Consider the following 26,728-nt stretch of genomic DNA (forward strand, 5'->3'; position numbering starts at 1 on the left):
GATCTGCAGCCCTCGGCAATTCCAGCGCTGCTCCCTGTCCCTTTGCTTCACTGCTCTCCACCTGCAGCACGGCTGCGTCTCCGTTTCTGGGCTCCCACACAGACCCCTGCTCTGCACTTCCCTTGTGCAGACTCTGCCAACTGCACCAAGCTCTGTGGTGAGGAAAGTCTGGCCCCAAATGCCTCCAGGCCCTGGGACTTATGCAAGATGCCTGCTCTCTGAATACACAGCTTCCTGCCTGGATGTGTCACGCCCTGGCCAGCTCAGACAAAGGGCAGAGCCTGGAAGCCACTATGCTGTAATTACGAGGCCTTGAGGCCCCGACAGAGTGTCTCTGAACTCTTCCTGAACAAAGGGCCCCAGCTCAACACAGTAACCACCTCACCTGACATAGGCAAGTGGCTTTTCTCTGGGGGGTGGCATGCAGGCCAGGATCCCAAAGCTGCAGTGCCTCTCTAACCACTGCTCACTCTGGTCTGGTGCGTTTTAACTGGCTTGAATCTGAAGAGCCCTACTTGGCTAACGTTTAAAAGTTGGCTAGCGAGATGTGACGTTTCTCAGCTCCCTACTGCAACCCCTGCCCCCTGGCGTCTATGGGATTTCTGACCTTTGAGCTGGTTTTTATTCACCAGGAGATGCAGGTTTGTCAGAAGCTACCTGCAAAGGGTTTCATGATGAAACTGCCCAGCGGCACTGTATAACTGGCTCTGGCGAACCTCGGCCTGTCCCTTTCACAGATCCCCTTGCAAGCATGCAGTTCAAGCGCTAGAACAATCTTGCGGCAGTCTGCACCACTCTTCTGGGAGCCAGGACAGGTACCTGGAATCGGGGGACAGGCTGGGAGAGCGTGCAGGGGCCGTCTCTCCTCAGGTGTGTGCAGCGCCCAGCACATTCAATGGAGTTGTGACTCACTGTTTGCACTGACCTGTCTTGCACTAGACAGAGCTAGAGACAGGACAAAACTCTACGTGTCTGAACTACCCAACTCCATGTTCAATAGTGTGGGCACGGGACCGGGACCTGAGCCCCTGCTGGTACTGGGTCACGTCAAAAGCCCAGCCCACAAGGTCTTGCAAAACCCAAGTCATGGCCACATTTGTATGAGTCTAGATGGTACCCAGGCACACAACTCTCCCACAGTGCACTTCTGCCTTTGGCTGGTCAGCTCAGACAGCTGGGGGTGTCCGTCTGCAGCTGTAGATGATCACGTGGCAAACAAACTCCCCCAACCCCGTCTTCAGTAGGACCAGCAGTGAAAGAATAATAAGTACCCTAATAAACCCTAATGAGCAATACTTTCCTCCTGCTATCTCAGGCACTCAAAGCCCTTTACAACCATTAATTAACTCCCACAAGCTCTCCCCAGCCCCAGTCACAGGGGTATTTATTTAATTGCGTTCCTTCCAAGCACGTAGCCTCAGGGCCGCAGGACACTTTTAGAGGCAGGTCTTTTTTTAAAAAAAGACAAGAACAACAATCCAAAATATGCACCACAAGAAGCGCATGCAGGAGCCAGCCCACAATGCTCAGCAGTACTCAGTCAAGAGCCCCCCATTTTACAGGTGGGGAAACTGAGGCATCAACAGGTGAAATGACTTGTCCAAGATTCCAAGATCACAGAGTGAATCAGTGGCAGATTCTGGATCAGAGCCCAGGGGTCCAGACTCCTGGCCCTAGACATTCACTAGCCTGGAGCTGGTTCAGTGCTTAGATTCTGCTGTGTTGAGCACTAAGAATTAGATGGAAACACAGTCCCTGCCCCAAAAACTTTCAATGTGTGTGGATGGCCCCAGCACAACAGGGGCCTGGCTCCTTACTGGGGCCTCTAGGTGCTACTGCAGCGCAAACCATGAACGTCCAGAGCAGCCAGGTAGGTGGGACAGGGCCGCGTGTGCTGGGAGTGGCTGGGATGTCAGACAAACAGCACATAAGGTGCCACCCATGCTGCAGTTCAGCTGGATTGCACTAAACCAGACTCATGTTGGAAACAGCCTCCCAGCTCGGCTCCGAACGTGGGTCACTGACTCGACTGTCGATCAGTGTTAAACTGCAGCATTAACCCCGTGCAAACGGCATCTCTTCCCCACTGAATCACAGCAGGCTGCCCCGGCCCCCAGATGCAGCATACTCACCAGTATGCATGCAGTATACTCACCAAATGGGCAATACTTGTTTGGCTGATCCTGGAAACCTTCCCCCAGGCCAAGTGCCAGGGTGAAAACAACATGCAAATCCTGCTGACATGTTGCTCAACCAGACCTGTATCTACCCTGATGTGTTTGTGGAGCCCCCCAGGCCTGCGCTGCACACAGCTGGGGAACCTGCGACTGATTGTTCCTTATCAGCTGATGGCTTCATTAGTAGCCCTTGATCCAGAGCTGGCCCCGGCCCCCTTTGATCGCTGTCTGCCGACCAAGGCTGCGGTGGGGAAAGTTTGCCTAGGGTAGAGGACACGGGGAATGCGACTCAGAGAATGGCTGAGATGGCAAGAAAGGGCCTCTGATGCCATGCTGCGATTGCATTCCAGAGGTGGAAAGCCTTGGATAGCACAGTCTGAGCTCCTGAAAGGAGTCAGAACTCCCCACGGCCCTTCTGCTCAGGGCTGGTGTGTTTACAGGCCCCACTGCTATGAGACCCCCCAGGAACCGTGCAGCACCAATTAGCTGAGAAGCACGTCGACACTATAGTGAGGGGGACTATAGTGAACCATGTACGTGGGCTATAGTGGATCATAACCTGAATGAGTCGCAAAAAAGGCTAATAATCTGGGTGTCTTAACAGGGGTGTCAGATGTAAGACATGGGAGGCCATTGTCTGGCTGTGCTCAGCATTGGTGAGGCCTCATCTGGAGTCCTGGGTCCAGTCCTGAGTGCCATGCTTAGAAAGATGTGGACAAAATGGGGGGACTCCAGAGGGGAGCAACAAAAATGATAAAAGGCTAGAAAACCTGACCCGTGAGGAAAGGTTAAAACCTGGGCACGTTTAGCCTTGAGAACAGAAGACTGAGGGGTGACGGAATAACAATCTTCACATATGCTGAGGACTGTGATAAAGAGGCTGGTGATCGATTGTTCTCCATGTTCACTGAAGGGAGGCTAAGAAGTAATGGGCTCCATCTGCAGCAAGGCAGCGATAGTTAGAAACTTTTCCTAATATCTAACTCTAAGGAGGATTAAGCTCTGGGGCAGGTTTCCGCAGGAGGTTGTGGAATCCCCCTCGCACCGGTCAGGGATGGTCTAGATTTATTTGTCCTGCCTCTGCACGGGAGGCAGGATTTGATGACTTCTCAAGGTCCCTTCCAGCCCTACATTTCTATGATTCTACAAACCCCATAGATGGATAGTGAGGTGTGAATGGGGATAGACAGATTTCCTGGACATCTTTGTTCTGACCCTTACACACACTCTCCATTTCCTTTTTTTGAGGGGTTTCCTTCCCTTTTGCTGGACCCAGCCCCACTGCTGGCTGTTCCTTTGTCTTTGTTCGGGTGGGATATATTTTTGATACATTTGCTTTTTCACTGCCTTCCTCCTTTGTTCACTGGATGACTTCACACTCCAGCCAGATTATAGATGTGGGGAGACAACAACCTGGGAGAGCCAGCCATGCCCCATCCTCTATCAATCCTTCAGGGTCAAAGCAGGGCCCCTCACTAAAGACAGAGAATTTCTCCCCTTACATGATATTGTTTAAGGTGCCTGAACCCCTCAGGTTCCAGGTGGAAAGGCTCCCAGGAAACAGGGGACACAGCAGCTCAAACAACATGGCTCTCACACCCTATCTTCTCTCCCCAGTAACCCAGGAGTCTGGGGCCAGCACCAATGTGAATTTGTAGCAGGTGCAGCCCGTCTTCCACCCACGTGCTAAAGTCAGGGAAGCTAGTTCTAAGCCAGCCACTTCCTGGGTGCTGGGAAAACCCCTCCAGGAACCTGCTGAACTCACGGGAACATTCAGCACCAAAGAAAGGCCTGGGGAACCTCCACTAACAAAGAGCTAAAGGAGTGTAATTAATACCAGTTGCCATGAGTGGATACAATCCTGCCAAACTAGCTTGCTATCTTTTTTGTGTGATGAGATTACCAGTTTGGTTGGTAAGGTAATAGCATTGCTGTAATGTGCTGAGACGTCTGGAAGGCACAGGGCTTGGTATCGCACACCATTCTGATTAAAACACTAGAAACATTTGAAATTAACTTGGCCCACATTAAGTGGATGGAAAGCTGACTGACAGGTCTCACGTGGTAACGAATTCTCACCCTTGAAGGTATATATATACCTCCTAGCTGTGGTTTCCACTTCATGCATCTGACGAAGTGGGTTGCAGCCCACGAAAGCTTATGCCTGCAGAAACGTTAGTCTTAAAGGTGCTACAGAACTCTCGCTGCTTTTGCTGTAATACGGGAAAACATCATCTAGCGGGTGTTTCCAGTAGGAACCTGCAGACTGCAGTTCTTGGCTCTACACAGCACCCGTGACCTTGAAGAAAACATGAAACCATCTCTGATGAAGTTTGCAGATGACAGGAAAACTGGGGGTGTGGTAAATAGTGAGGAGGGCAGATCCCAGCTTCAGACCAATGTGGATTGCTGGTAAGCAGGGCACCAGCAAACAAGGTGTGTTTTAATATGGCTAAATGTAAACGTCCACAGCTAGGAACACAGACTGTCGGCCAGACCTACAGGATGGGGGACTCTGTCCTGGGAAGCAGAGACTCTGAAAAAGACTGGGGGGTCGTGCTGGTAATCAGCTGACCATGAGCGCCCCCTGAGATGCTGCTGTCAAAAGGGTTAATGGAAGCCTGGGATGCATAAAAAGGGGAATCTCCTTATTTTACCTCTGTATCTGGCACTGGTGCGACTGCTGCTGGAATCCTGGGTCCACAATGCAAGACGGCTGTTAATAAATGGCAGAGGGTTCAGAGAAGAACTACCAGAATGATGAAAGGCTTAGAAAACCTGCCTTATGGGGGCTGAGCTCTCTGAGTCTATTTAGCTTAACAGAGATAGGTAAGTGGTGACTTGGTGACAGTCTATAAGTACCTACATGGGGAACAAAGACTTGAAAACAGGTTCCTCAGCCTCGCAGAGGAAGGTCTAACATGATCCGATGGCTGGGAGCTGGAGCAAGGCAAATTGAGATGGGAAATGAGGCATAAAAGGTTTAACAGGAGAGTAATTAACCATTTCAACCATTTACCAAGGGTCATGGCAGAGTCTCCATCGCTGGCACTTTCTAAATCCAGAGTGGATGCTTTTCTAACAGAGCTGCTCTAGGATTTATTGGGGGGGGGGGGGGGGAAGGGGGGGAAGTGTTCTCCAGCTGTGCTATGCAGAGGATTGGACTGGATGATCACAGTGGTTCTTCGGGCATTGGAATCTCTGAATCTCTGCAGAGGGAAGGCAGGCTGGTCCCTAAGGGGCAGGACAGTGCTAAAGGGAACCAGAGGCAGGACCAGTGCAGTGCAGACACCTGGCAGGGATTTCACTGGTTCTCAGAAACAGCCTGCAGTGCACCCTGCCTGGGGCTTCACCTGCAGCCCTGCTGTGCTGAAAGAGGGGGCCTGGTTAACCCCCCATATCCCTCCCCCATCCCCTGGGGCTCTCCCTCCCTAGTCAGATCATTGTAACGCGAGGACGGGACTGACACCCCACCTCCAGAACCTCTCTGGGCTTTGCCTTTTGAGCCTTGGCTTTCTGCACAGGCCTTGCCTGCCCCTCCTGCCTTTAGCACAACATTTAAAGCAAAACAAACGTCAAAACATTTCTAAACATCCAAATGGCTGGAAAGGGAACTCCTCCCCTGCTTTGTACTTGCTGTTCAACAAAAACATCACAGCCAATGGATCAGGGCTAGCACCCAGTTAAAGGGGAAGCAACCACTTATCCCTGCTCAGGCGGCAGTGTGGGTGAGTGGACAGAGCAATAGAATGGGACTCCTGAGAGCTGGGCTTGTTCCTGGCTCTGCCACTGGCCTGCCAGGTGACGTAGGGCAAATCATTTCACCTTTCTGTGCCTCAGTCTCCCCATCTGTGAAAGGGGTATAATGGCACTGGCTGCCCTTGGTGAAGGGTTTTGGGATTTACTGCATCAGAGCTAGATAGCAGCAGGGAGGGCACGCAGCTCCGAGCACACAGCACGTAAGGATTGCCAGACTGGATCAGACAGAGGTCGAATGTCCTGGCTCTCAGGGAGCTGCAACAAACCCTGCAGAAAGCAGTACACTTGCCCTCAAGCTGTTTTTTAGCTATATCACGCAGCAATTGGCTTATGCCCTAACCCAGGGGAGCTTCTGTCCCTTCCAGCGCTCCGATTTAAAAAAACAAACAAACTACACATTCTTTTCCTCCATCAATAACTCCATCCCTTTTTTTGAATCTGTCTCTGCTCTTGGCCTGTGATCGCTTGTGTCCGTGAGTTCCACTCTTTAACTGAGTAGCACCTGATAAAGTATTGCCTTTATCCATTTTAAATTAGCTGTTTTTCCAGTTAATTGTATGTTCCCTTCTCCTGTAGGATGAATAACCATCCATCACTCTACGTACCTTCGTCTTGGCTCTGGTATCAGAGTCTCAGTCCTTTCAGTCTCACGACATCTGAGAGTTTGCCCAGGTCTCTAATTTTCATTAGCCATTTCTAGGTCCCCTCCATTTCTGCAAGGGGAACGTGCAGAACGGAGCACAGCCATCTTCTCTCAGTGATGAGAGGGGTCTGTCTGGCTCAGAAGACACTCAAGCAGGACACAGAGAAATGATACAGACAAATACGGCACCGGGTAAAGGAAAGAACACTTGTTTGGAAGAGGGACAGAGGACGTGAGGGTCCGGTGAGACTCGTTCTGCAGGACTCAGAGCTGCTTGATCAGTTTTCTCTGTCCCCTGCTTCCATGTAGAAAATTGCCCTGGGATGTTACAGGAGGGGCCTGGCTCTTCCACTTCATCTCACCCTGCAGGAGTTTACTGCCCCATGCCTGTACCCAGGCTCAGACTCACCCTGCAACATTACAGGGGTTCCTTGCCTTTCTGTCTCTCGCCCCCCTGACCCTTGTTTCTCAGCAGCGAGGCAGAACCTCCCCCCCCCCACCTCACAATTTTCACTGGCAGTGTAATAACGGGTGGGACCAGCCTTCAGCCACAGGCTTTAGGGGCTCTGTATTTCAGGGGCTGAGCAAACCCCTTTACCTCCCAAGACAAGCCCCAGACTGAGGCAGCAGCACAGCCAGCTGAGGCACAGCAGAGCTTTGACGTGCATGCCTGACCTCTATTTTTTTCCCCAGTAGATCTGCACACAGCCAGGGAGGATATAGCCTATTTAGAGAGATAAGAAATATGATGCAAATGCACGGTGATCACACATCTCCCACTGGGTTCTGTCTATACCACCCCACAGGAAGTGGTGAGCCACAGGCTGTTTCTCACACCTTCCACAGTAGCAGAAGACGCTAGAACCAGTGCAGAGGGGCTTGGGGCAGAGGAGGAAGACACACAATTGAGCGGGTTTCTTTGATGGACCTGATTGGGGCCGCAGTTTAGAACGAACCAATACACACAGCAATTTAAATAGGCGCTGCCCCGTCCTTCTAAAGCACTGGAGGGAAGGCATCTGAATCCAACGGGGAATAGATGGGGATCTCTTCATCAGCAGCACCAGCCTGAGTGACGGCTACCCAGGTGTGCCTGGACAGGCTCCAGAGAGCTGCTGGAGAACAGCAAAGCAATGCCATCGCTGCAGTGCTCAGAACAATTGACTGCTCCAGTGGAGAGGGAGTCAGGAGATTGGCGTGCCATCCCTAGCTCAGGTACTGACCTACTGTGACACCCTGGGCAAGGCCCTTCCCCTGTGGGGGCCTGTCTCCCCATTTTGGACGGAGGGTTCCATAGCTCAGACCCACTCACAGCCTTTCCTTCTAAGGCCAGGCCAGGTTATGAAATCTGCTGCAGAAAGAGAGGTGAGAGCAAACTCCAGAGCCACCACAGCCAACCTGAGCAGAGCACCCCCAGCTGCCTTCCCCGCCAAGGGTTACCTGACCTAGGAGCTTCTGCACTGATTGACTGCGGATTTGCCCCCCGTCGCATTTGACAGATGGACCGGTTTTTGGTCTGATTCCAGTATATGGCCAGTGAGAGCTTTTCTCGCTCGAAGGAGGCATTTCATGTAGAGGCCCATCCTTGAATTCCCACACTAAGCTTTTTAGACGTTCTCTTGGGAGAGTAGATTAGACGGCCTAACTTTCAAGGATCAGCAGCATGTAAATCAGGATTGCCACTGGAGATTCTTTTTCTCACCTTCAGACTAATGCGTAACAAGGTGGAGGGACATTTATTTCAGTCCCTAATCTTAGCTGCTCCATGTCACCTGTAAAAGTCATGATGATGTGCTCACTGGGCCCAGGGGGATCTGGAGAATTTGCTTCCCAGAGGAAATCTGCCCTTGTAAGGGCTTCCCTTACCCCAACCGCTAAAGCCCTGTCACCCCGTAAGGCTCTCAGGAAGACTGCAGATTCTTGTTAGAATGTTTTGCCTTCACCTCGGCCAGCAGTGCAGACACAGAGCATGTGCAGTTGGTGCAATTTTTCCAAACTGGCTGGCCAAGACTGATGTTCTTGGTTTGAAATCAGAGTTTTCCTTCTCCTAGATGCACTGCCTGCCATTGCTGACAAGGCCATCTGCCTGCCAGAGGGAAGTGACTTGCCCAAGGTCACCCAGCAGTTCAGAGGCAAAGCCCCAACGCCACTGCCATCCTCAGATTCCCATTAGAACACAGATACACGTACTACAGTGAGAGAAGGTACCTCTTTTCCTTCTGTTTACGGAAGAGGTATAGTTCATATTAGCTCTTTCCAGGTATCTGATTGTACTAGATCAAATGAGCATACTGGAATAAAGTTCGTAAAGTAATTTACAAAGCCAGATAAGAATATGCTGTACTGCATGGTACAAGGTAGGGTTGGAAGGGGAAGGATTCCCCTGGAGAAATTTGATTATTAAATTCTGATTAGACTTCCTCCTAATCTGATAAACAAAGGCCCATGCCAAAAGAGCCTTATGTACAGAGACACGTCATAATTTATAGTCATTTACTGAACAGCTAGATCTGTAAAAGATTATATCAGCTCTCTGATCAGCTGTTTACATTCATCTCTTTATGTAGATCACAGAGCTGTAGAAAGCCAGTGCTAGTATCTTTGCTTTGAGTGTTCTGATCTAATTAGCAAGTGGAATAGAGAACAGGTTTGTGTTTTTAAAGTCTGTCATAGAATTGATAGAAGGACTCATGAGTTCTACCAAAATAATAAAAACAGGGCAGCATACTTTGCTATAGGATTTGGCAGCCATCGTGGGTGACATACGTTTGCCAGCACAGTCTGGTTAAAAACCCACAACAGCAGAATGTCACTTCCCTGGACAGCATGACACTTGTTACCATGGCATCGCTAGACACTTATATGGTCCCCAGCCTCACAAACATGAACAAACGTGCATACCCAGCCCCACCCTCTGAGGGAGGGAAGTCTTGTGCCCATTTCACAGATGAGGCACAGAAATTACGTAATTGTTCTCAAGGTCACCCAAGGAGTCTGTGTCAGAGCTGGGATTGAATCCAGACCTCCCACGTTTCAGTCTAGTGTCTCAACAGAACCACCACCTTTTCCAGAAGTACGTTGACGTACACACCTTAAAAATCCCAGCCAAGATGTAAAAAAAGTCTTCCCAAAAGCTATCAAAGAGACCAAACAAAGCATTCAACCTAGCAATTTTTATTTGTGTAATGCAAGTTCTTACCTTGCTAGGACATACACAGGGCTGCCTCTTCTCTATAACTAGCTAGCCTGTGGAATCTACGTGACACAGCAAGTTGCAATAAATGTCAACTTTTAAGTATAAAAAGATGTCTAATATCTGACTGCAATAGAACAAGTATATACTGCCACTGACTCTGCCAGAAAACACCCCATACCACATAAAGGCTGAGTTAAGTACAGTACTAAGTAAAAGACTATCATCAAGCAAGTTTCTGGACAATACCATTAAAAACTATCTTTCCTGTAATTTACAAATATGCAAAGTTATCAGGTTACATAAGATTAAGAAGCATTTTGCTTACTAACATGAAACATTACAGTTTCGTAATGTATCATAATTAACCAGGTATACAGGGTTTCTGTGTCCTTGTGGTTTCCATGGCACATGGTGCCAATTTGGCTAGGCCATCCATTAGCAAATCTGAGTGGAAAGAACCAGCAAACAAAATAGCCTCCAACACCCCACTGAGGAGTGCGGTTCTCACACACATCTGTGCTCTGTTCTCCCGCTCATGGTTTGCCACCTGGAAGGACCTTGGTTTAACCACAAGATGGACATAATTAAAAAAAAACACCACCACATACACAGATACAATGTGTATCAACAAGTCAACTGCTTCTGGCCTGCAAGTGCAGGAGTTTCCTTTGCATCCTAAATAAAATGCTGGGACCAGAATCAATTGCTACAGTATTTGTTTTTGTATATCTTAAAATTTTAGTTACAGTATCTACAAGTCATCAACCATATCCTTAACTAACATCATAAGCCAAACCATACAGTTTTGGCTATTTTGGCAATCGGAAGGGTTTTTGTGGGGGTGGGGAGCGAAGGGAGAGAAGAAGATATAGGAACGAAAGGGCAAATGGAGTGGCAAGTTCAAAGAGGGAAAAAAACCCAAACATTGCCAAGAATTTGGAGGAGCCAACAGGATAGTAGCGGCAAAAGGGCAGACACACAACTTGCAAGTCCAAGTGGGACCTTAGTCACTTCATTTTAGTGATCCCTCACAGCTATGACACAGGGATGACAAAAGGGGAGTGAGGTACAACATCACATGCATTCCAGGCCTCTTCCTCAGCATTATACAATGATTCCATGGCAGGGCATAAAGGGAGGCCAGGGGGGCTTAGAAGAGCAGCAAAAGCCTGCTCTTCTCTGAATTTTGGTACAGAACGTATAGTTTTGGTGGAGAAAGTGCAGGTGAGGCTCCAGACTCCAGAATGCAAGAGTCACACGCAGGTCTGATGCAGTGCCAGGCCCTTCAAGACCAATGGAGAGAAGAAGAAACTCCTAACTCATCTGATAGTGGAATTCCCCCCCACATAAGGCTGGCTCATTAGGGGCAGGTATGGCAGGGAAAAGCCATGAAAACAGACTCTGCACCTGTGAGGAAGCAGCAGATTCCATTTCTGTATGTGAAAGGCCAGATTCCAGTAGTGGACTCTGCTTGGTGGTTTTATTCAAAGTGAAGCTGACTGAGGGGAGTTCAAGGGAAGCTGCTCAGTTCAGAACTAAGAAACGGACTGGCCAGCGAGTACAGGTTCCAGCCTTTACCGAGATGTAGCTACAGACACATACTGCAAAGGGCACCATCTCAGAGTAACCCTACAGAACCGACTCACTCACGCGTAACCGCTAGAGCTTTCCTCCTAAAGCGCCATATATTTGCCCAGGTGCTATGCTGCCTTTGCAAGCTGCAGGCTAACGGGAAGAGCAAGGCTCCAAAGTGCCCAACGTGACAACTGCAGGAGCTCAATGGGCAGGACACAGCCACCTACTCCTCGAGGAGAATCCCTGCTCGGGTCTCCAAAGGCAAACTCCCACCCCCTGCCCAGATTCCTGTTAACACGCCCTCGGAAGGAAAGGACAGTCTCCCCATAAGCCTTTTTGTGAGGTGCGTTAGGATTGGCCATAACAGGGTAGGCCATTGGCCCGCTGAGTCTGGTATCCTGCCTTCAGCTTGGACCTGGTGCTTCAGAGGAAGGTGAAAACCCTCATTGAGGCAGCTATGCTAGCTGTGCAGAGCTGTCCACAGGAGAGACATTGCTCCCAAGACTCCCTGCACATCTAGCCCCCCAGGATGGGATCACAGTCTGCCTCACATACCTGGGTTCTGAGACTTGTATGTCAATATTTCAGCAGCTAGTCTTTGGGGATCCAACAACTGAGGGAAACGGCTCATCACAGCATCGACTAAATGGGGGTGGAATATGCCACACAGTTTCACGTGCACATTAGCTCGCTCCTCTGCGAAGCGGTCTGGCAGGGTCCACTGGCCATGGTCACTATACGCTGGCCCAGGCGCTCTCTGCAATGGGCGAGGGTCTCGAATGTTGCTAGGTCGTGTTGGAGGGGGAGGCATTAGGTACGGCTCAGACCAGTATTCACGATGAGGTGATGGAGTGTTATACTCACTGGGAACGCTATAATGCCCAGCACCAGTTGAATGTACAGGCACTCCATAAGCTGGGAAAGAGTGAGAGGATCCTGTGCGAGAGATCGCAGAACTATACGGCAAGAAGCTAGTACCAGAGGAGACTGATCTGCAAGAGCTGTGCTTATAGGGGCCAAGAGGGTCTTGCTCTACACTAGGAGAGGGTTGGTAAACAGGTCTCTGTCTGCTACAGTTGCAGCTACACACTGCCATCTGTTCGGGGTGGGAATGCTCACAGTGACTGGCAGATCTGCAAGGCCACATCTCAGATATTTGGTTCTCAAGGGATCCAATGCCTGAGTCAAGATGCTCCTGAGAGGGGTAAGAGAGAGAGTCCATATGGGGAGAAGGGGGAGGGTGCTGGTACCAGTCAGAAGATCGATAGCTGCCATTGTTAGAGGGGACACTGCCCAAGACACAACCCTTGGTTACAAGGGGACTTTCACTAGATTTTGATTTTTGGGCTGAGCTTTTCCTCTCCATGGAGACCTTCTGCATAGACCCTTTGTCGCTGTCTGTGGATGCGGAGCAGAAGAGCTCTGCCTGTGAAGGTCTCCTGCTCTTTTTCTCCTCCTTGGCAGCGTTGGTGGGACTTCTGGTTGGGGACAGCCTTGCATTGGCCCGTAGTTCATCCGCTACAGAGCGTTGTGGCTGGTTGATCCTTTCAGGGTGATAGAATTTACACTTAATCCCGTAAGTGCATTTCTTCCCTGCAAGGAAAAGGCAGAACATGGGGTGACCTGCTACAATTCACCACGGGTGTATAGGTTACTCTGTACAGACACTGCTGCTCTCAAGTTTAAGCAGCTACTCTTACCATAAGGGCATTGTTGTTTCTTGTGTTCTGGCACCACAGGTTTCTTTCTCAGAAAGTTCTCCAGGCTGGGGCCATGCCGCCCTAAGGGGTCATCTGGAGGCATAAACCTAAAGGAAGATCATAACACTCAGTCAGGAGCAGCCACTTTCCAGGGCCAGGGCTTCAGTGTCTCACCTCCATGAGGATTAAAAGTTGCCCCAGATCTATGAACCCCTCCCTGTGCCAGAAACACAGCAGTCATTGATTCAGACAGTTACTCTAGACTCAACAGAAAGAAAAGTTTTCCTTCTAACCCTCCCTTAGTGAGCCCATGGTAGGCCATACAGAGAAGGGCTCCTGCCCATCAGTGCTGTGCTCAAGTGAACTAGAGAAAGATTTAGCCATGATAGATACAATTCTTGCCCCAGGAGCGGAGTGGGTTGACTCCACAGCATTGCTGGTCATGCCAGTCTTGTGCACGGGGAGAGATGGGGGCGTGTACTCTGCCATCAGCACACTGCGCCGGCTGAGCATTTTCCCATTTGTAAAGTCTTCCAGCGTAAGCAGAGGAAGTGAGTCCTTTGTACCAGTGCCAGGCCCATTCAGGAATTTCAGCAGGGTGGAGCTCCTGGCTTCAAGCAAGCCAAGTGCAGTCAGAGCCACTCTTGGCCTCTCCTTTGTGCCCTCCCTGTACCTTGCCACCGGTTGGGAGGCGCTGTTCCACATACAAAGCGTTGAGTCACTTCCTCTCAAATTCTCACCTGAAGTAATTTGCTTTACCCTGTGGTTGACATTCACCTTCCACGCATGCCCTCTTGTCCCCACTAAACACTGAGATGCCACTCACCTCCCTCTATTCATCAAAAGGCACATGGTACTATGATCACTTAAAACTGATGTCTTGCTTTTAAGTGACTGGGGAATAGGAACGTACTTGTCGTTAACAAAGGAATACATCAGCAAGCGCTCCTCAATGAACTTCTTCCATTCCGGACGCTCATTCTGCAGATCACGGTAAGTATCGTTGGAAACCACGATGCCATCAGACTCATAAGCCAGTTTCACAATGAAGCGGTCATCATAACAAACGACACGTTTGCCTCCAACCCGCCTGGAAGGAGTGAAGACCAGAATTTTCTTTTTTTCAAGGTCACGGAGAATGTGCTGGTCTGGAACAAACAACCATGAAAACGTGGCATAAATACACACACAAATCCATACAGCCTGGTAGCATTTCCAGGCAACAGTTGCCAAGGAAGTGGAGTTAAAAATGTAATGTTTACAGCAAAAAAACTAGCAATGAACATGGAGCGCTTTGGTCAAAGTTAGAGACCAGTCTGCTCCAGAGGGGCTTAGCATTAGAACCAGGTCCTGCTTTGACATTTCATTTACTCTGTGTCTTGCACAGACTACTACTATTGAAAGACTTCCTAAAAATGGACAGGATTTTCATTTCCTCACCCAGCTGCTCTCCCAGTTTAAAGGGGCACTGAAACAAACGGAATTTAACATGGACCAAGCCCCACAAGAGAGTCTTCTGGCTAAGGCACTGGACTGGGACTCTGAAGAGCTGCATTCAGACTGTGGCAGAGCCAGGAATGGCTGCTGGGATCTTGGGCAAGTAACAGTTCCCGTTTGCCTCCATCCCCTATCTGCAAAACAGGGACAATGATTCTTTTCTTGTACACTTCAGTTGTGCTGTCTGGATAGCTTGTAAGCTGAGGCACAGTGACTCCTCCTATGTGTTTGTACTGCACCTGATCTTAGTTGGGACTTGTAGATGTTGCGGTAGTACAATGAAACTCAAGTCCCCGTGTTTTCCTCAACCTACGACAAGCAGACCAATAAGGCAAGGCCAAAGCATGCCTTTGATTGAAGTGGTCAGGTTGACTTTTTATGGTGCTCTGGTGTATGCATGGATTTCTTTTCAGAGCTGAAATACTGACTTAGGAACCTCAAATCTCAGCTGCTTGGAAACTCAGAACAGCAATTACCACCTGGACCCATCTAAATAGATCCGCATCCTGCTATATTTTACCAAGCTGCCTATCGGTTAGCATTTCATTCAGGTGTTCTATATGGCCATTTATACAAGGAGAAAATGAATTATGGAGACAAGAAAAGATTACTCATAACAAGTGAGCAAAGGTCAGGAATAAGGAAGCATTTTGGAATAAAGTTAGTTATGCTCTTTGAACTCTGCTACCTTATCTGAGCAAGAACTTGCTTAGAGGAGAGGTCAGTGATTTGAAATCTCACTGGTCAGAAAATTGATTAAGCTTCTAGATGCCTTATTTTCCATTCATTACCTAGTAGCTTACTAGCCAAAAGGACCTTGTCAGGCTTATTAAAATGCTACAATTAGAAGCTTTATAGATTTAGTTTTGGTTTTTAGAGTTCCACACCTGTGATGGGCACATCTGGTCTTGGCTGTTCTTTTCTCCAGGATGGCACAAAGACGGTGATATCTGGGTGCCCTCTGTCCCAAAACCAGTGAACGGCCAGCAGGATACCTCGGCAGGAGAACACTTCTTTATTTCCATGGCTGCATTAAAGAGGATTGAAGAGGAACCTTGTTTTCAGTATTTAGATACAATGTACTTTCGCGTATTCACAGACAGCACAATCAGACAGTCCAATACTAAGCATGCAGAGCTAGTGTTTTAGACATTCTTTTCAAGGGGGTACTTTTGTAGACCTAGTATCCTGTTGTCTACAGTTGCTGAATTTGTGCATTTATTGCAATACATTACAGAGGTTGAGAGCACCAGTAATTCTGTCTTAAGCTATTCTAAAGCTGCAATACCCACAAATTCTCAGAGACACAGAGCACTGACAACTTATCAATTTTTAGCACCTCTGAAATCAGGGCCACTTGTTTACAAATTAGGCACTCAAATCCATATTTTCTCCTTTAGGCCAGTCTACACTTAAAAGTTTTGCTGGTGTAGCTGTGTCAGGTGGGGGGGGAAGAGGAGGGAATCACACGCATAACCAACACTGCTCTACTGACAAACCCTCCTAGTGTAAATGCAGTTATACTGGAAGAAGAGTCTGTGTGCAGGATAGCTTTAATTTTTTTTTATTTATTTATTTATTTTTTTTTAAAAGAGAGCTGAGATCAGCAAGCTATCCCAACAACAGGACTCTGCCACTACAACTGTGTTTATACTAGGAAAACTTGCCAGTACAGCTATACCAGCAAAAGACTGTAGTATAGACATGCTAATTTTCCCTTTGCTTTACTTCACAGCAAAGCAGTGTTGCTAGTCTTTACAGATGATGTTATTTGAAGGACAAATCCTTTCTCCATTATCCAGAGCCCCGTCCGTGAAGAGATTACCTGTGACTACACTGTGTGTGTGTCTGAAATGGCAGCTTCCAACCTGAAAGCCCCTAATAAGTTCTTGATATCCAGCTGGCCTTTACCAATGGTAGAGACAATCAAGAGAAGGAAAGTTCTACCAGAAGAAAAAGTCAGTCATAAGTGTCAGAAGTTAGTTGCTAGTACAACACGAGCTTTCCTACTGAATGGTTTATTAAGTCAAGTCTCCAGAGACTCTAACACAAATGGCTGGTAATCATTTCTTTGCGGTATTTACAATGTTATCAGTGCTTATGTTGCACATTAACTAGAAATATAATCAGTTTCCAGGTTACTAGTTTCACAGTAGTGACAGATCAGGGCTGTAGATGGTAATTACTTTAGGGTGACTTTCAGAGACCAGGCGTTTTATATTAAAGAGTACGAATGGGGACTCCCTCTTCAAGAAGGTGTATTTCCCCTCACTCCCTATTTACATGAAAATTAATATTACATTTCTAAAAATATTAATATCCACAAAGTAAAATAATTAGATTATAGTCCATGCAAACTCAAGAATTCTTCAAACTTCAAGGAACTTGTTTTATGTTTAACCAACCCTCCCTTCAGTAGGTAAAAGACACCTCTGAATATAGCCTTCCAGAGTAAGTATTTTTTAAACAAATAAGAACGACACTAAAGTGCATTACCAAAGTAACATAGCAACATATTTGTTTACAAAATACCTCGTCTCCAGTCTCTTGGGTGGTGGTCAACTGGCTGCCCTTGAACCTAGTTAATTTTGTTGCACAGACTCATGTATTCTAACTGGTCAACTTCGATCAGGCCATCTTGTGGTCATTATCATAAACCCAGTTGTGATCTGGGGTTCAAGATACCCCAAGAGAACACATGAAAGGCAACTGCTCACATTGGTGTTCTCTCTAAAGAGCATTCATGTCATGTCGCTATTCACAAGAACCAGGTAGTAACTCTTGTATCCTTGCCAAATTCTAATTTAGATAATTACATGGTTCTTACTGAAGTTCCCTTGCAGTTTCAGAGAACAAGATTTGTTTCCTGTCCTCAACTGCAGTGTAATGTTCATATGTGGCAATAAAGAAAGGTCACATTCCATTCCAGAGGCAGCTGCATTTCACTGATGGTGAAGAGATTCCAGTTTCAAAACTGCTTGTGGAGCCTTCAGAATGAAAGGTGCTATATAAATATAGGATGGCACCAGCAGGATTAATACCATTTGTGAATACTGCCTGCAAGTCTTTTACATTTGAAATTTCTTATGTGGAAAAGCAATAGAAGCGTATTCAGGATACATCTGCTTATTCGTATCCCCACTGGTGGCTCAGAACAGCTTATGACAGTAAAAAGGTACATTGATCGCAAGGTCCATACCATCTGAAATTATTATGCAGTCTTAGAGACTGATCCTGCAAACTCTTTGCCAAGCAGAACAACTATTGAGTAATCCCATTGTCTCCTCACTGTAGTCAGCACTATGCAGTCAGCATTTGCAGCGTTGAGGCACAAAGCAGGTACAGGACAGTTAACAGTTGTTTGAACATCAGCACAGAGGCCTCACGGAGGACAGCACTTAGCAAATACCAGACAGGATGCTTCAAGTGTATGGGGCTGCATGGGAAGAGGTACAGAGTCAGGAGCAGTAAAGGTGGGGACTTGTGGGAGCACCAGATTTGGAAGTGGGAAACAATTCAACAGTCAGGCAAGCAGCTTGTCTCGAATGCAGAGTTGTGGAGCAAGTGCAGAGACTTCAGAGCAGAGATCAGGACAGGAGCAGAAAGGTTTTAATTTTTATTCCCAACCAGCACAAAAATGAAGTCAGAGATAACTGGAAAAAGCTGAAGCACAGACATGAGAGGGAATCTCTTTTGGTGCATGGAGGTGTAAAAACCATCCCGCACTGTCAAGAAAATAGGACCCATCAAACATACGAAGTAAACGCTTTGTGGAACAAGCTTTGGAGACAACTGTCCTTTCATTAGCCATTGTCTGTAATATTCGTGAACCATGCTCTTAATTTCATTGGGTAACAATGTCAGAAGTGCTTATGTTCCATGGGACTTTGGCTCCTAACATCATTAGGTCATTTTGAAGGTCTTACCCTGCTTTGATTTGCTGCTAAAGAGAACATCACTTATAGAGTAATAATTTTAAAGTGACTATTTGTTTCCCTGCAAAACAGATACATTCCAGAAACCTTTGTACCAGCATAAGAGGTATGTAGGGTGAAAAATACCAAAGGCACTAGAGTTTTGGCCTCTTGAATCCTCTCGTCTGGGTCTCACCAAGTGAAAGCAGAAGGCACATGACACACAAAAAAGTTAAGTATTTGGATAAAGTAGAAAAGACACCTGTGATCATTTCCCAATAATAGATTTTAAAAAATGGTAAGCAGCTCAATAGTGCTTCTGTTGCTTTTCTGCAAGTTGTGAAGTAAGAGAATTACAAGCCTATAGATGGTATTTTTGGGCTTTTGCCAGTTTATACCAGATCAGTTGCTCTGATGCAGTGAATGAACTATTTCTTTCCAAGGAATTCACATGGGAAAAAAACCCAACATGTGCAGCAGCCACTTTCTAAGTGACATAACTTAGGCATGTTTTCTTCCCACCTACCACCACAGCAACAAAACAACTTCTACTTTGTTATTTCTAGGCTGGAGTTTGGCTCAGCGAGAAGTGAACTCTGGGTGGTGTTGGATTTCTTTAAACCCTTCTATTCCAGAAGACAATGATTTTCCAAAGCTCTTGACACAGAATTATATTATAATGCAGCTGACAATGATGGGAGTCAAATGAGTATCTGACTGGGCAGAACTTTCACTGCTGTGGGACCAAGAATTGCTATTCTTTCTACTTTAACTCCCTGCTCCAGAATATTTTACAGATTATAGAATCTTCATCATTTGAAACTGTTCTACATGGATATATATTTGAAATGATATTTCCATATTACTGTTGTACGGAATTCTTTAGTTTACTCAAAATGAGTCCTTCATTCTGTAAGAATGAAAGAGAGCCAAGCTGGGTGAGGTAACTCCCCACTTGCATAGTCTCTTACAGCGTTAACTTCTTATGCTAAACATTCTGTTCCATCTTTTATTTAGCCGAGACACTATGGGTATGTCTACACTGCAAAGCAAGTCCAGGGTTTGAACTCAGGCTTGAGCTGAACCTCCCGACCATCTACACGCAGATCGTGTTAATCCAAGGCTCAGACCAGGAGTCCCAAGGAGTCGGAGGGTGAAAGACGGAGTCAAAATGGGACCCAAGGTTCAAGCCCTATTGCTCTGCAGCATAAGCACAGCCTCACTGGATTCCTGCTCTGGGATTCTGTCAAGAATATCCCACAAGCCAACTTTATTTGACCTCTGCACAGTCAAGTTTATTCCACTCTGCACCATGAACAAAGGATTAGAGCGGCCACATGTTGGGAGAGTTCTAGGAAGTCCGGGATATGGGTGGTTGGACTCACAGACCCATGTAATGTTGTGTAGATGCCAGAGCCATAGGTTGGAACCCAGGGTTCAACGATTCCTAACCTAGGATTACAAATGAGTGTAGACGCTCAAGATGCAGGTTAACAAACCCAGGGTCTGCTAACTCGAGTTCCACCAACCCTGGGCTTCCACTGGCAGTGTAGACATACCCTGTGAGTACCTTTCCCAGACCTGAAAGAGAGCTCTATGTAAGCTCAAAAGCTTGTCTTGTTCAGCAACAGAAGTTGAGCCAATAAAAGATATTATTTCACCCACTTTGTCTCTCTCATATCCTGGGACAAATGCAGCTACAGCTACACTGCAAAACAGTTTTACCATGTGTGTCAGACTTAAGCCACAGATCAATTTGAGACTACTGCGAGGTCTATTTGGCTATTGAGATAAACTGGGAAAGTGTGACATCTACCTAGGTTTGTTTTGTTTATTCCCAATCATTCAAAACAGAAGCAGAAGTTGACTGTAGCCCAGGGACAGCACTGCTGTCTTGAAGCCATCTTTAAAACGTCACTGAGGTTGTTTTAAAATATTAAGCTCCCAAAGTTCAATGAGGTTACATCAGTGGCCAGAAGAAACATACCCAAGAAGGAGTTTTACAAAGCCAATAGAGTGGAAAGATATCCAAACATTTACCACCATAGTTCTTGAAAGATTAAATGAAAAACATGCACGCAGATTTCTGGAGTCCTAGCTAGCAAGTCAGAGTCCGTAATGAAAGTGGCCAAATGGGCTGATCTGATTTGGCAACTACTGAGAAATTCCCTTAGAAGGAAGTAGAAGCTAATTTCCACTGAGATTTGCATATGGTATTGAGAGCCGTGCAGGGAGGCCTGCTGTACATTGCACAACTGAATCAGCAGGGAACATCATACACCATTAATACAGGAAGTTTCAGAATGGAATTCCCCTCCTGGGTAAACTGCCTTTAAAAAAAAACCAAAAAAAACAAACACGCAGACTGATTGCTTTGCACACATTAAACTTGGTTCCAGCTGCAGTGTTACTGCACCTTTATAGGAATCAGAGGAGAAAGATTCTTCTTTTAAATGGCAGCTAAAGATCAAGTGTTGCAAGCACAGAAAAGAGAAACCAAGACAGACATTTCCTGATCTTGACAGATTCTGTTCTGCCATGTTTTCTCAAATATATTGTAACAAAACACTTAGAAGAGGAGAATCAAAACGTATTTGCTTTAGAACCATTTACCCTAAAAGTTTAGTCATAACAAGTGGCACATTTCTAATGGGGGAAAAAGCATTGGTCAATGCAACAAGGCAGGCATAAACCTGTATATGTAAATCAACTACTCCCCTTCAGAGGCAACTACAGGCACAATAGTGAAAAAAACCCACCAACTCATTCATATGCTGGATGCCTCACCCCCTAAGGGATGTGATCCAACATCTCCTTCCCCAACACGACTCCCTAATGCAGAAAGCCACAACCCCTCTGGTGGTGTAGAAATCCCACTAACTCTGAAATGGACTAGTGGGCCAATTCTTTTTTGACAATTATTTCACATAATGGAAGTACTGAACAGTCACCTTTCTCCCCTGTCCCAAATCAAGGAGACTCTAGTGACCTCAAGCCTGGTCTGCCCTGCTCTCGCCTTTGCTTGAGGTGGCTTGATGGAAGTGTATTCAGAGGTAATAGGCTACTGCAACCTAATATTTTGTCTGCATAAATTAATAAATTCAGAGTTAGCGGCTTCTGCAATAAAATTAACACTACCCACTAGCACAACTCTTAAAATAAGGTCTTTTCTTACATGGACACACTATGCTGGGAAATGCAGTTTTGCTGGAGAAACAATTATTAATAGAAAGGAGCTGCACTCTCTAACATACTTCTAGGTTAAGTCCACTGGTTATAAAGTCTGGTAGGCCAGAGTCTATGTCACAGCGCAAGCACAATATTTCATGTTCATACTGGCTACATTGAGCTTTGGCTCTCAGATCTGTTACACTGTCAGGAGATAGGGTGTGCCCATTCCTCCTCACACAGTCTTACTCAGCCATACTGCCAATCATGACTTGGGGAAAAAAACACACCTGTAAGTCAGTCTCCAGAAAAGACTTTCTTCTACAGTAGCGCTGTGTACACCAGCATTTAAATATCTTCTCATTACAAGACAGATTAAGACCACCAAATATAAACTGCAGGAAACTTGTATTTGAACTGAAGTGGTGGGATCAGATTTGAAGTCTGAGCGTCTTGCCCCTCTAGCCACCTGGTTCCACCGGGCTTGATTTTTTGCCTCTCTCATATCTCCCCCACCTCCAAAAAAACCGACTTCACCATTCTTTGGGGGCAAAACGAGGCTGACAATTTTTAGTCCAGCCTGGGCCAGTGTTGAAACTGTCTAGTACATGTGGTACCACAGACTTCTTGAACAGATCGCCTATGGAAAGAGGGCAGGCTCCATCAACAGAAGGTATGGCAGATTTGCAGATGAGTCACCATCCTGCCTCCATGTTCACAGCTGTCAACCATGTGGCAGAACTGGTGCACCTGTGTCATTCTAAATAGGAGATCTGCCCCCTTTTCCCCCTCCACCCAACTTGCAGATTTCCCATGAGATTTAACCAAAATGTTGTGGAAACTAGACCATGAGTAAAGAGGCATCTCAAAGTTACAGCCTTCTTTAATTAACCTTGTAATAATTATTTGTTGAGCAACATCCTACTTTTGGAGTTTACGTACATAAAGTAATTAGGTAACAGGACTACAGATCATGGATTTCACTTCTGCTTGCTATTTTAAACACAAAAACTTAAGCGCTTCATATGAAGTAAGTTTGAAGTTCCTAATGGGCACAAGAATCAACACCATTTGCATCCTTCTGGGAAGTCATGGCAGACAGACAATGGACTGAATGGGCCAGTAAAACAGATTTAACCTCACATTCGTAGATGTTGCCCTTCCAGGTAAGAGGATGACATGTTGATGAGACTGCTCTACCGAAGCTCAGTCTGACCTCACCATTGTGGAGAACTTGGAGGCCTCCAGAGTTTTTAACCTGGTACTTTTCACAAGCACTAAATTCCCCCCCCCCAAAACAGACCTTAAGAAATTTAAAGAAGTCACTTCATAATTTAATCTGATGCCAACTATGCAAAAATTAAACAGACGCTACTCCCACTTCAGGGGACAAACATACCTCATTGCCACATTGCTTCCATCAATAACAATGGGTTTTAAGTTACTGCCTTCCTTTTCCTCCAATGGTGGCACCGGTGCAGGGGTTTTGTTGGCAACTCCCCCACGAGGTATCAATGGGGCTTCCATGGTCTCCTGTGGTGAGTCGGTAGTCTCTCTGTCAGCCGCTGCAACGCCATGCTTCACAAGCTCCCCAAGGACCGTGTTGGTGTCAGCATTTAAGCCAAGTTTTTGGAGGACGATGTAGATCTCTTCTGATGAGTAGCCCAGTTTGCGGAAGAAGTCCACTTTCATTTGCATCTCCCCACTGTCCATGAGGTCCTGCTCAGAGACCCTGAGCCCTTCTTGTGCTGCCTGCGGTTCCACATCCACCATGCTAAGTGGCTCACACTCTGTTGGGCTCTGACCCTTGGCAGGAAGCACACAGTTCAGCTGGAGGTGATAGTTTTCAGTTGTATCTCTGGAGCTCATTGTTTTGTCAACCTGAGCAACTTAATGTTTGCCAACTGGAAGCATCTCACTCCATCTGGGAAAACCCAGAGCAGAGGGAATACTGTCAAAGTTCATAATTTTCCTCAGACAAGTTCTGTTTCTCATTTGCATTCAGTATCTGTGGATCAATATAGTGATCATTATCCCCTATAGACTTGTTCAGAAACACAGGAAATGCAGGAATTGTTTTCACATTAACATGCTTTAAATTCTTCTCTGTGGCTCACCTACTAGAGTTACACTATAATCAAGAACTCTGGACATCCTTTTACTGATAACACGCAATGTATACGTTTCCACTGTTCATCCCCACACACCAAGCAGGTGACAAAAACGGGGAAAGCCACTTCAGGAATCCCATCCCCGACACTGTCACACAGATGGTTTGCACTCAGCAGTTTAATTACGTAAAGGGCACATTAAAATGGTCACATACACCCCGGCTTTTGTAAGCCGGATCCGGGGGTGTGCAACATGACTGGTAGCACACAAACAGCGCCTCTCACCCACCCAGTGTCCTACCGATGTCCACTGAGGAAACCCCCCGAACGTCACTGGCAGGGAGGAAGGGCCAGTCACTAACCCTTGTAGAGACGGGAAACGGGGACCAAGGCTGAGCAGCTCGTGCAAAGCCGTGCAGGGCGCTCAGCCAGCGGAGCCCGGCCCTGCGCTCGGGCCGGGCGAGCTCCGGGCCGGGTCCCACCCACGAACGGGCTGCGGGGAGGGAGCGAACAGGCGGCCCAGCAGTACCGCGGAGCGGGGCAGGGCAGGGCAGAGCACCGCGGTTCCGGCACTTCTGGGGCCTCGAGCTGTGTGGGTGTTTTGAAAGTCCCCGTCCACCGACTTTCAGATTCTCGGGCCGGGCCGGGCCGGGGACACGGGGCAGCCGCTTAGCGCCTCCCGGCCTCCGAGCAGAAACCCTCCGCTCCGGCCACTCGCTGCCGGGCCGGGCCGGGCCGCTGGGGCTGTTCCCCAGGCCGTCAGGGACCCGCGGGCACCCTGAGCGCTGCGCTCCCCTCTGCTCCCCGCGTCGGCTCCGCAGCGGGGCCGCCACCCACCCACCCCGGGCCGGGCCGGGCCGGGCCGCGGCTGCACGCACACACGGCGGGGCCCTGCCTCGCTCAGCCGGCCCCCGCCTGCCTGTCAACGGCGGGAGCCTCCGCATGGCGGCGGGGGGTTAATCCGCGCTCCGCCGGCCCGGCTCTGCCCACCGCCCAGACCCGCCGCGCCGCCGGCAAACGACGAGCCCCGTCCGGTCCGATCCGGGCCGGCCCGGTCCGCTGTTCCCCCTCCCGGCTCCCCTCACTCACTCACTCACTCACTCACCGGCCTGTGCGCGGCGCGCCGCGGCGGGTCCATGGGCGGCGGGGCCGGGCGGGCTGGGCCGGGGCCGCTGTTTTATACCGGGGCCGGGCCGGGCCCGGCAGGTGGCAACACGGAAGCCGGGCGCGGAGGAGCCGTAGGGCCGCTTCCTCATCCGCCTCGCACCAGGCTTTGTACGGCCCGCCCCGCCCCGCTCCGCCCCGGGCCTGGAGAGCTGGGCCCGGCCCGGCCCGCTCCGCCCCCGCCTGCCCTGCGCGCCCTGCGGCCGGCGAGCCCGGAGCGGCGCCGCGCCGGCGCCTGAGGTGCAGGCCGCTGTGGGGGTGCAGGCGCCCCCCTGCCCCTCATATTGGGGGGTGGGGCACGGCCCGGGGCAGCCCTGCCTGCCGTAGACGGTGGGGTACAGGGGCCCTGCCTCCTCCGCCGGGGTATAGGAGCCGGCTTCCCCCACGCTGGGGGGGGTGGTGAGGTACACAGGCCTCCTCCTTTCCACCACACATTAGGACAAGGTGGGGGGCAGGAGCCCCCTTCCCTCCCCCACACATATAGAGGGGGTGGCATACAGCAGGCCTTCCCCCCCCACACACTTTGGGGGAGACTAGAGTGCAGCAGCCCCCGCTTTCCTCCACAGTGGGGCAGGATGGGGTATAGGAGCCCCCCTTTCTCAAACATTGGGGGTGGGGTACATGACACCTCTTTTCCCCCCACATTAGAATGGGGCAGAGTACAGGAGTCCCCCATTCTTCCACCCTCACACTGGGGGTGGGTAGGGTGCAAAGAAGAACATGGCAATGTGACCCACCTGCGTCTCAAAGGCTCCCATGCCAGCAGGCCAAGTAATACAACACCCCCCAGCATTAATACTTACTTTTGAAAGACTCAAGAGTTTTGAGTCTCATAATTTTGAACAATTGGAGTTGGCAACTCAGCTGTGGACCGGGGGCTCTGGGCCTTGGGAAGGCAGCCGACTAAGTCTCATTTTAGGCTGCCACATTTGGGGTGGGAGAGAGGGCCAGGGCCTGGGAGCAGATTTTCAAATCAGAGGCAGTGCTGGCTCTTCCTGGTGCTATGTGATCTGCCACAGGCGTTTTCCCAGCAGGATGTGCAGATTGAAATCCTAAAACTGCATTGACCTGGGAGATCGATCTAGCCCCATCCCTTGTATTGACATGTTTTCTTCTGCCACTCTTACCTTAAACTTTCTTTTGCTCCACCACATAGTCCTTATTCACCTATAGTTGAGTGATCTTTACTTCAGGGCATTTGGGTGTTTCACTTCACAGGTCTTTATCATCTCTATATCTGAGATAGCTCAAGTACTTTAACTTTCTCTACCGCCTCTCCTTTCCAGCCCATTTTTCCTTAGTCTACACTTTTATGCAGTTGCTGTGCTCTAACTCTCAGATACTTGAGTCTCTTCAGAGTTTTCACATATACGTAATATGGCACAGATTCTAGGAGCCACTGACAACAATTTACCCTGCTGAGCTGGGGTATAACTTTTATAGAGTACTATGCAGGCAGCTAATAAAAACTACAGTTATGACAAACATTTTACACACTTGCAAGAGCAAATAGTTCAGCTCCACAAGAAGTTCATTTAGAAATCAGAGCAAAAGTGAGAAAGGAGGCAATTTCATGTCCTATACCCTCCTTGATCATTTATGAAATTCCATTTTTTGTGATAATAAAAAGCCAATGCTTTGTAAAATAAGTGCACAATACTCTTTAGGTTTGTTTGTTGCATTTTAAAACTTGCATTAGGAACTAATTTATTTTTAAATTTTATACTTTTGACATGTAGCTATACAAGAATATGATTTTTGGAGGGTTGAAAGAAGGGAGTCTGAAAAATTGTTTAAGAAAGAGAGTCATCATATTTGCTTGAT

At 48.1% G+C, this 26,728-nt stretch overlaps 1 protein-coding gene across 2 annotated transcripts; it reads right to left on the reverse strand.

Annotated features, from left to right (window-relative positions):
- Window positions 1–11,893: 11,893 nt before the first annotated feature.
- ZC3H12A (zinc finger CCCH-type containing 12A) lies at window positions 11,894–24,972 on the reverse strand. Of its 2 annotated transcripts, XM_067533763.1 has the most exons (6): window positions 24,846–24,972; window positions 23,029–23,637; window positions 15,435–15,574; window positions 13,964–14,198; window positions 13,051–13,157; window positions 11,894–12,943 (listed from the first exon to the last, which is right to left on the reverse strand). In XM_067533763.1, exons 2-6 carry the CDS (start codon window positions 23,496–23,498, stop codon window positions 11,898–11,900), a joined length of 1,998 nt encoding a protein of 665 aa, XP_067389864.1. In that variant the 5' UTR covers window positions 23,499–23,637; window positions 24,846–24,972; the 3' UTR covers window positions 11,894–11,897. The 2 variants fall into 2 exon arrangements, with proteins under 2 accessions (XP_067389864.1, XP_067389865.1); XM_067533764.1 differs by lacking the exon at window positions 24,846–24,972 and having other exon boundaries at window positions 23,029–24,108.
- Between the last annotated feature and the right edge of the window lie 1,756 nt (window positions 24,973–26,728).

Source organism: Emydura macquarii, unplaced genomic scaffold (assembly GCF_026122565.2).
Source record: "Emydura macquarii macquarii isolate MOO-44397 ecotype Brisbane River unplaced genomic scaffold, CSIRO-AGI_Emac_v2 contig_3348, whole genome shotgun sequence".
Lineage (NCBI taxonomy): Eukaryota > Metazoa > Chordata > Testudines > Chelidae > Emydura > Emydura macquarii.